At 46.3% G+C, this 10,648-nt stretch overlaps 1 protein-coding gene across 3 annotated transcripts in view; it reads right to left on the bottom strand.

Annotated features, from left to right (window-relative positions):
* Window positions 1-10,648, bottom strand: part of SAE1 (SUMO1 activating enzyme subunit 1) — an 82,484-nt gene extending 71,836 nt beyond the window's left edge. Inside the window, exon 1 of one of the 3 annotated variants that reach the window (XM_025424542.3) lies at window positions 10,486-10,648. Coding sequence is in view for 1 of the 3 variants with exons in the window: in XM_025424541.3 (XP_025280326.1) it covers window positions 5,883-5,980 (98 nt within the window). In the remaining 2 variants the exon portion in view is untranslated. Of the gene's footprint in view, window positions 1-5,882; window positions 6,087-10,485 lie in introns of those variants that run through there. The other 2 variants (XM_025424541.3, XM_025424543.3) reach the window with 2 other exon arrangements.

Raw genomic sequence — 10,648 nt, forward strand, 5'->3', positions numbered from 1 at the left:
GGCACCTGCCTTCAGCCGGGTGCGTGATCCTAGAGACCTACTATCGAGTCCCATATGGGACTCCCTGCATGGAGCCTGCTTCTCTCTCTGCACCTCTCATGAATAAATAAAATCTTTAAAAATAATAGTAATTCTCAACAATCTTGTAATATATTCTATTATCTCCATTTGACAAATGAGAAAACTAAAGCACAAAGAAGAAATGTATCCAAGGTTAAATAAGAATTTCTGGGGATCCCTGGATGGCGCAGCGGTTTGGCGCCTGCCTTTGGCCCAGGGCGCGATCCTGGAGACCCGGGATCGAATCCCACGTCGGGCTCCCTGCATGGAGCCTGCTTCTCCCTCTGCCTGTGTCTCTGCCTCTCTCTCTCTCTCTCTCTCTGTGACTATCATAAATAAATAAAAATTTAAAAAAAAAAAAAAAAGAATTTCTGTGGCTGAGATTCAAATTCAACTATCAACCACTATCAACACTACAATAAATTGGTCCTGGGCAGCCCAGGTGGCTCAGCGGTTTAGAACCACCTTCAGCCCAGGTCATGATCCTGGAGACCTGGGATTGAGTCCCACGTCGGGTTCCCTGCATGGAGCCTGCTTCTCCCTCTGCCTGTGTCTCTGTCTCTGCCTCTGTGTGTGTGTGTGTGTGTGTGTTTCTCATGAATAAATTTAAAGATCTTAAAAAAAATAAATAAATTGGTCCTTATATGAGACCATCAGGATTGACACCTATGACACAGTACATACTCAGCCACTATTATGGCAAATGTGTATCTATGGAACCAAATGAATTTCTTATGAATAATAGCAATGTTAGATAATGAGTATCTAAAAAACAGGGAAGGGCAGCCCAGGTGGCTCAGCAGCTTAGCACCGCCTTCAGCCCAGGGCCTGATCCTGGAGACCTGGGATTGAGTCCCACATCAGGCTCCCTGCATGAAGCCTGCTTTTCCCTCTGCTTGTGTGTCTGCCTCTCTTCTCTCTGTGTCTCTCATGAATAAATAAATAAAAATCTTAAAAAATATAAAATAATAAAATAACAATAAAAAAATAAAAAAATAAAAAATAAAAACAGGGAAGTTTCTGAAGTTCCTTTCTTGTAAACTCAAAATCTCAGAGTTGAGTCCTTAGAAAGGTAGTAACACTTGCCCCTCCTTTTTGCAGATGTGGAACTGAAGGTCAACAAATTGTGTGACTGACCTAAAGTCAAAAGAGGTGGTTAGTATACCTATTAGAGAAAGAATGAAAAAAAAAAAAAAAAGAGCTGGTTAGTAGAATTGGTAATTGAACCTAGGTTTCTTGATCTCCCAGGTCTTTGCAACGTACAGTCATTTCATTCAACAAATACATCTGAACGTCTACATACTTGCAAGCACTAGAAATTTTAATAAGACCAATCAAACTCCTTTAATTATCAGACATTTATAAAATACTTGTCCTCGGGCAGCCCTGGTGGCTCAGCGGTTTAGTGCTGCCTTTGGCCCAGGGCATGATCTTGGAGACCCAGGATTGAGTCCGTCAGGCTCCCTGCATGAAGCCTGCTTCTCCCTCTGCCTGTGTCTCTGCCTCTCTCTGTGCCATAAATAAATAAATAAATAAATAAATAAATAAATAAATAAATAAATAAATAAGAACTTGTCCTCATGGAACTCATCATGTACTTCATCTTTCCAGTCACCTCTCTCCCTTCCTCACATTTAGATATGGAATAAACTACTGTTGAGTGCAAGAAAAATCAGACAGGCCTATGTTGTGAAAGGAAATGCAAAAACTGAAGCATACATTCTGAAAACTAACAAAGCAGCTAGCTTTTTTTTCTTTTTAAGATTTTATTTATTTATTCACGAGAGACACAAAGAGAAAGAGTCAGAGACACAGGCAGAGGGAGAAGCTGACCCCATGCAGGGAGTCTGACGCGGGACTCAATTCCCGAGTCTCCAGGATCACACCCTGGGCTGCAGGCGGCGCTACCGCTGCACCACCAGGGCTGCCCAAGAAGCTAGCTTCTAACACCCTCTTTTATGTTAATTTGACTGTAAGAATAAGCCTCACAGAAAATGAGCTTTGGTGGGGGGTGGTGAACCTGAAGCGAATGACTTAGAATCAACTCCTATTTCTATTTATTTGGTGTGTGACCTTGGGAATCTGCTCTATGCCTTGAACCTCATCCATAAAATGGGCTGGCTACGTACCATAGCAAGAAATGCAAAGTCACATGCTGACAGGGTCCAGACAATTATATCAACAAATGAAGCTGAACTGATAGGAGACGACCACTAGGAACCCATGTGCCATGTCGGAGGCAGCCTCTACCTAGCGTCAACCAATGTGGAATGTCTGACCTTTCCATTCTTTTTTTTTTTTTTTATTAAAGATTTTATTTATTTATTCATGGGGGGGTGGGAAGCAGAGACACAGGAGGAGGGAGAAGCAGGCTCCATGCAGGGAGCCCAATGCAGGACTGGATCCCGGGGTCTCCAGGATCATGCCCTGGGCCAAAGGCAGATGCTCAACCACTGAGGTACCCAGGTGTCCCAAGTTCTCTAAATTCTTTAATGCTGGCAACTAATTTCAAACAATTTAAAACACCACATGAAAGATATAGCCCAGTTTTTAACTTCTAGACAATGTGAGTTCCCTTGAAGGCACTTTTTTTTTAAGGCACTTTTTATTATTACTCTCCTTTCCAGTTCTCAGATAACCTTGGTCCAACATCACATAGAAGTAGTAATAAAATTCTGCCAGAATGCAGCCTGCCAATTCCTAGGCCATTTTCCATTCCACAAAAGAACCCGAGGCTCCAGAATTACCCTATTCCACTTGGAGTTTCCTTAGAGCCAAGTCAATTTGCTTTGCGGAGCCTCCTTCCTGCCTGTACAGGGGAAATCACTGTCCTTCCTACTTCAGAGAGCTGCTATGAGACTCAGTTGAAAATGGACATGAAGATACTATACCAAATTCTGCAAGACTGTCTACAGAGATTCAAATTATAAAGGTATATATATAACCCCTTCCTTACCTCCCAGGACCCTCAATCCTTTTCAGGTTCTCTACCAAGTTCAGTGGCTCTCCGCTGCCTGAGAATAACTCTCATCTCTTCCAAGAATTCCATACCCTGACTTTGATTGGTCTCTTACATCATTTCCTCCTTAGCAGCCCCCATCCATTCTTTACTGCTCCTCAGAGGAATCATTACTACCCCTTTGTCAGTTCTCGCACTACATTCCAGCTTAACCTTCACCAGCTTTGCCCTACCACAAACAAAACTTCGAGCTCCCCCGCTTAGGGTCCCTTTCCCAACCCTTTAGGACCTTTTAACACTCAATCCTTCAAATAGCAGTCCCTGGGGGATCCCTGGGTGGCTCAGTGGTTTAGCGCCTGCCTTTGGCCCAGGGCGTAATCCTGGAGTCCCGGGATCGAGTCCCACATCAGGCTCCCGGCATGGAGCCTGCTTCTTCCTCCTCCTGTGTCTCTTGCCCCTCTCTTTCTCTCTCTCTCTATCATAAATAAATAAATCTTAAAAAAAAAAAAAAAAAAAAAACCTCAAATAGCAGTCCCTAAAATCAATCAGCTCCACCTATGTCCTCAGACCTATTTTCACCATTTACTTCCCAATTTTCCACTTCAGATGCCTTCTTCAATCCTCAGACCAATGCTTGCCTCAATGCTTGCCTCACACAATGCTCCCTCCCTCAACCTCATAAAACCCTACATACCTGAAAGGAGACTGAAAACTCAGATTCACCCCACCTTACCACATACACTTTCTCACCAAAAAATTCTAGAAACTCCCACCTTTCAAACTAAATTCTCTTGGCCTGCCTGCCACTTTAACCCTTAAATAAATTAATTCTAGGATGCCTGGATGGCTCAGTGGTTGAGTGTCTGCCTTTGTCTCAGGTCATGATCCCGTCCTGGGATCGAGTCCCACTTCGGGCTCCCTGCATGGAGCCTGCTTCTCCCTCTGCCTGTGTCTGTGTCTCTGCCTCTGCCTCTCTGTGTGTGTGTGTGTGTCTCTATGAACAAATAAATAAAATCTTTAAAATTAATTAATTAATTAAAATAAAATAAAATCATCCTTGAGTTCTGGCTCTCATACCCCGCACACTGTATCCTTCAACAAATCCTGCCTCCTCCTCACCTTGAAAATATATTCAGGGGATCCCTGGGTGGCGCAGCGGTTTGGCGCCTGCCTTTGGCCCAGGGCGCTATCCTGGGGACCCGGGATCGAGTCCCATGTCGGGCTCTCGGTGCATGGAGCCTGCTTCTCCCTCTGCCTATGTCTCTGCCTCTGTCTCTCTGTGACTATCATGAATAAATAAAAAAATTAAAAAAAAAAAAAATATATATTCAGTACATTTCTCCCCTTCTCTAGAGTTTCAAGCTACCACGACTTAGGTCCCAAGGGGATTATTACAGATCTCCTAACCAGAATCCTCATCTTCACTTCTGTCCACTTCAACCTATTCTCCCCACAGCCAAGAGTGAACCTTCTGAAATGCAAATCTGGTTGTGTTATTCCCTAAGCTCAAAACTCTCCAGTGAGTTTCCCAGAATACTTGGAATAAAAAAGCTACTCCTCCTTTGAAAAAAAAAAAAGCTACTCCTCATTTGGTTCCAATCACCTTCTTTCTCTCATTTGGCAAGCATGCCCTGGCCTCCAGGATTTTTTTTTTTTTTTTCAGGATTTTATTTACACTGTTTTCTCTCTGCTAGCAAGATTCTTCCACATGACTCTCTTCCTTTATACAGGTCTGAGGCTCAATGTTACCTCTTCAGAGGCCTTCCCTGGCCTCCCTATCAAAATAGCACTCCCACCTCAGTATCCTTTATTGATCCTCTTACCTTGCTATATTTCTCTCTCTGGCACTTGCATTACTTAATACATTATTTATGTTTTTTGTTTCCCTCACCAGAATGTACACTACATGCGGGCAAGGAGTCCTTCTAGTTCATTAATATATGCTCTGTGCCTCAAACAGTGCTTGTGGCAGGTGCTCAATAAATGTTTGATCAAATCCAGTGCCTGGTGGCTCAGTGGTTGAGCGTCTGCCTTTGAATCAGGGCGTGATCCCGGGGTCCTGGGATCAAGTCCCACATCGGGCTCCCCGCAGGGAGCCTGCTTCTCCCTCTGCCTATGTCACTGCCTCGGTCTCTCATGAATAAATAACATTTAAAATATATATATTTGATCAAATCAATCACCTCTTTCAAAGTCCTCATCCCCTCCGATATCTATTCATTACCCAGGTATGCCCAACCCCAGTGTGCAGTCCTCTCTCTAGACACACCCCCGTATCTAGGCATAAGCAACCTCTTGAGTAGCTCCAGCCCCTAGGCTCTCCAGGACTCTCTAGAGTCTCACTTGAAATAACTTGCTCCCAAACTCCCCCAAGCCCTCCTCCTTTCATACTGGTCCACCCTTTAGGAGCCACAGGTAGGCAAGCTCGCCCCTGTTCGGTTCGCCAGTCCCCTCAGCGTCCAGCAGAGAACGGGTTCCCACTACCTAGGAATGAATGAACTACGCTCCCACTTCACCCTTCCCCTGCGCCCTCCTACCCCTAAGCGCCCACCACCACTCCCTCCGGGCGGCCGCGGCCCGGAGTTTGAGTCCTCCTCATTCCTCAAGGCTCGCCCACCGTCCCTTTCCAGAGGCCTCCCTCGGAACGACCCTCCGTGCCACCCCGGAGGTCGCCGCTTCCCACATCTTCCAGAAACACCCCTAACCAACCCCTCGGGGACTCTCAAGAACGCCACCATCCCCCGGCACATAATTCCCGCCTCCTCGCTTCAAATCAGACCCTCCGGCTCCGTGAGGGCCGCGAAAGCCTCAGGGCAGACGCCCCCCTCCAGACCCTCAGCCCCACAAGCGCTCTGGCCCTGACCGTTTCTGGGCCTCCAATCCCCACAGGCGGATCTGCCGGTCATACTGCGCCGCCTCCTCCTCGCTGATGCCGCCGCCAGCCTCCTCCTTCTCCACCATGGCGCCGGCTCTAGCTGCCTGCACTCGGGTCCTGCCCACGGCAACCGCCCGCCGGCCCCACGCGCCGCCAACCGCCGCCGGCCGCGCGCCCGGGCCGCGTCTGCGCCTGCGCGCGGGCCCGCGCCTGCGCAGGACCTCCTCCGTCGCCCGGCCCGCCCCTAGAACCCGGGACCACGTGGACCTCCCCAGCCTCAAAGGCGGGCCAGCGGGGACTGCCAGTCACGTGACCGGGCTCCAACCAAAACTACCTCCAAGATGGCGCGGTTTCTTGTTCTGGAGACCGCCGCTACCCAAATGCTCGTTTATGGCGCTATTAATTCAGCAACTATTTATCGAGCAGCTGCTGAAATTCCGTTGTTGGGCGTGTTGTGAAATAGAGCAGCGAATAAAATAGACAAATCACTGCCCTCATGGAGTTTATGTTCTGTTGAGAGCCCGAAGAATAGAAATTAGGCTGTGATAAACGCTGCAGAGAAAAAGCCAGATATGGGACCGCAGGGTTGCGGGAGGGGCCAGACAGAAGGTCTCTCCGAGAAGGTGATATTGAACAGAGATCTGAAGGGAAAAAACAAGCCGTGTGGATAACTGGGAAATGGAGCATTTCCGGTCAGGGCAAATAGCAGGTGCAAGGCCCTGAAGCTGGAATAGGCTAGCATAGAACTGTGGAGAGGGCAAGGTAGCTGGAGCAGAGTGAGAGCATGGGCAGCTGGTAAGAGGTGAAATCATAGATGAAGCAAGTAGGGCATCATGTAGGGCCTTGTAGGCTAGTGCTAGCTGTTCCGTATTTTTCTTAGGCAAGGTGCCTTTTTGTTATCCATTCAACAAATATTTATTTAGCACTTGTATGGATCAGCTATTGGTCTCAGGCTAGGTAGAGCACTGAAAAAAAAATAGCTGTCTTCATGGGCACCTGGGTGGCTCAGATGGTTGGGTGTCTGCCTTCTGCTCAGGTCATGATCTCAGGGACCTGGGATCAAGCCCTGCCGTGGGCTCCCTACACTGAGGGGAGCCTGCTTCTCCCTGTCCCTCTGCCAGCTGCTCCCCCTTCTTGTGCCCTGTGTCAAATAAGTAAAATGTTTTTTAAAAAAATAGCTACCTTCTCATAGAGTTAAAATGGATTTTAGGGGATCCCTGGATGGCTCAGAGGTTTAACGCCTGCATTCGGCCTGGGTATGGTCCTGGAGACCCCCAATCGAGTCCTGCATCGGGCTCCCTGCATGGAGTCTGCTTCTCCCTCTGCCTGTGTCTCTGCTTCTCTCTCTGTGCCTCTCATGAATAAATAAATCTTTAAAAAAATAATAAAATGGATTTTACATGAATTCTTTCTCTAATCCTTGTAAGATTCTAGTTTCTTTAATATTCCTATTTCAGGGACACTGCGTGGGTGGCTCAGCCGTTTGGCGCCTGCCTTGGACTCAGGGCCTGATCTTGGAGACCCGGGATCAAGTCCCACTTCAGGCTCCCTGGATGGTGCTTGGTTCTCTTTCTGCCTGTGTCTCTGCCTCTGTCTCTCATGAATAAATAAAATGTTTAGTATTAGTAGCCTGAATGAAGTCTTACTATCTTAGAGGTAAAACTAGGATTCAAATCCAAGCTGTGTGGCACACGTACTTCATCAGGAGGTTATATTCTTGGTGGTATATTAAGCGTCTACTATGTACTCTGATCACGCCCCTGAGGAACATACTCTGTGAACCTCAAAGATGGACATTTCATCCCCTTTTACAGATTACAATTCTGGGACTCAGAAAAGAGTAGAAATTCATTAAAGATCACAATATCGGGATCCCTGGGTGGCGCAGCGGTTTGGCACCTGCCTTTGGCCCAGGGCCCGATCCTGGAGACCCGGGATCGAGTCCCACGTCGGGCTCCCGGTGCATGGAGCCTGCTTCTCTCTCTGCCTGTGTCTCTGCCTGTGTCTCTGCCTCTCTCTCTCTCTCTCTCTCTCTATCATAAATAAATAAAAATTAAAAAAAAAAAACAGTTAAAAAAAGATCACAATATCACTCAAAAAAAGCTGATGCTTACTCTTGGTTATGGATATGGAACAAATTATGTAAAAAATTAGAGATTTAAAGCAACAATAAATAGTTATTATCTCTTAAAGTTTCTGTGGGTCTGGAATTCAGAGCAGCTCGTCTAGTCTCTTCTGGCACAAGGTCTTTCATGATGATGCAGTCAGATGTCACCTGGGGCTCCAGTCATCTAATGGCTTGTGATGGAAGATCCCTTTCCGAGGGGACTCACTCCTATGGCTGGCAAGTTGATGTTGGCTGATGGCCGGGGTCCTCAGTTCCTTTCCACGTGGGCATAACCACTGGGCTGCTGGAGTGCCCTCATGACGTTGTCTGGCTTCCCCCAGAGTGAGAGATCCACTGAAAGCAGCAATGCCTTTTATAACTCAGCCTTGAAACTCACACACTGTCACTTCTGCAATATCCCATTGATCACATCCAGTTGTATTCATTGTGAGAGAGGACAATACAGGATATGAATACTAAGGGGAAGGATCCTTCAGAGATCATCTTGGAGACTGACCAGTTATCACAATGACTGTGCACCAGGCCCTGTGAAAATACGGCGAACAGGGGTGCCTGGATGGCTCAGTCAGTTAGGCATCTGCCTTCTGCTCAGGGTCCTGGGATGAGCTCCACATCAGGCTCCCCACTCAGTGGGGAGTCTGCTTCTCCCCCTCCACCACTTGTACTCTCTTGCACATTCTCCCTCTCAAATAAATAAAAGAAAGAAAGAAAAGAAAGAAAGAAAGAAAGAAGAAAGAAAGAAAGAAAGAAAGAAAGAAAGAAAGAAAGATGGATGGGATCCCTGGGTGGCGCAGCGTTTGGCGCCTGCCTTTGGCCCAGGGCGCGATCCTGGAGACCCGAGATCGAGTCCCACGTCAGGCTCCCGGTGCATGGAGCCTGCTTCTCCCTCTACCTGTATCTCTGCCTCTCTCTCTCTGTGATGTGACTATCATAAATAAATAAAAATTAAAAAAAAAAAGAAAGAAAGAAAATATGTTGAACAAAAGAAACATGGATCTGCCTTGTGTTGTGCTGATCAGCTTATAAGGAAGTCAGGCAGTATCTTATCAAAGAATTATTCATTAAATGTTCTCGACAAATATTTACCATATCCCTACTATGTGTTTGACTTTGTGCCAGGCACTGGGATATAATAGTGTAAAAGTGGACATACTCCTGCTTTAGGCACAGTCATAGGCCAGTGGGAGAGAGAAAACAGTCACATTAATATAAATAGAAACTTCATGAAGTGCTGTGAAGGAAGAAAGAGCTATGATAGTGTTTGACTTACTGTTGGAGTCGGAAAAAGGATATTCTGAGAATGTAAACTTTCTGCCGAGCCTTACAGAATAAGTAAAGCTTAAATAACAAAACAGGGGAAGAACCCCAGGCAGAAAGGATGGCAGCATCCCGGTGTGACCCAGAGTTTAAGTTCATTCATTCTTTTTTTCTTTTTTTTTTTTTTAAGATTTTATTTATTGGGCAGCCCTGGTGGCGCAGCGGTTTAGCGCCGCCGGCAGCCGGGGGTGTGATCCTGGAGACCCGGGATTGAGTCCCACATCGGGCTTCCTGCATGGAGCCTGCTTCTCCCTCTGCCTGTGTCTCTGCCTCTCTCTCGCTCTCTCTGAATGAATAAATAAATAAATCTTTAAAAAAAAAGATTTTATTTATTCATTTGACACAGAGAAAGAGAAAGAGAGCCAGTGCACAAGCAAGGGGAGGAGGCAGGAGAGGGAGAAGCAGGCTCTGGGCTGATCAGGGAGCCTGATGAGAACTCGATCCTAGGACTCTGGGATCATGACCGAGCCACCCAGGTGTCCCTCTCTTCTTTCTTTCTTTCTTTCTTTCTTTCTTTCTTTCTTTCTTTCTTTCTTTCTTTCTTTCTTTCTTTCTTCTTTCTTTTCTTTCTCTTTCTTTTAAGATTTTATTTACTGATTTGAGAGAGAGAGAGAACACTAGAGAGAGTGAGCACGAGGTGGGGGGAAGAGCAGAGGTGGGGAGAGGGAGAAGCAGGCTCCTCACTGAGGAAGGAGCCTGATGCAATGCAGGGCTCTATCCCAGGACTCTGGGATCATGACCTGAGCCATAGGCAGATGGCTAACCACCGATCCACCCACTGCCCCTAGAGATTACTTAATTTAAAAAAAAAAAAAAAAAAAAAAGGTTAAAGTGGTGGATTAAAATCATTAGTGTAACCAAAGTACTGGATAAAATAACTAGCATAAATGTTAACGTATATTTTAATCAGAATTGTAAAAAAAATTAATGCATTATACCAAACCCCACAGAATTGTACTTTAAATATGTGAAATGCGTGCTCTGTGAATACTTTAGTAAAGCTATAAAATAAAAAAAGAAGAAAAGAAATAGAAGCTTCCACTTTGCCTCCCTTGGGACACTTGATTTTAATCCCTGGCTCCTTGCTAGGAGAAGCCAAAACAGCCCGTAAAGTAGTCCATGTGGAGAAGACCCAAAGCTCCTTACCCTCAGGGAATCCGACAACCCCAGGCAACAGGCAACACCAACTTGCCACTTGACTGAGCCATCTTGGATGTGGATCCTCTGGCAGCTGGTCAACCTCTGGCAGCTGGTCAAGTCACACCAGATGGAGCAGAGGCAGAGACAAGCCATTCCTTCTGAGTCCTGC

The sequence above is a fragment of the Canis lupus genome, chromosome 1 (assembly GCF_003254725.2).
Source record: "Canis lupus dingo isolate Sandy chromosome 1, ASM325472v2, whole genome shotgun sequence".
NCBI lineage: Eukaryota > Metazoa > Chordata > Mammalia > Carnivora > Canidae > Canis > Canis lupus.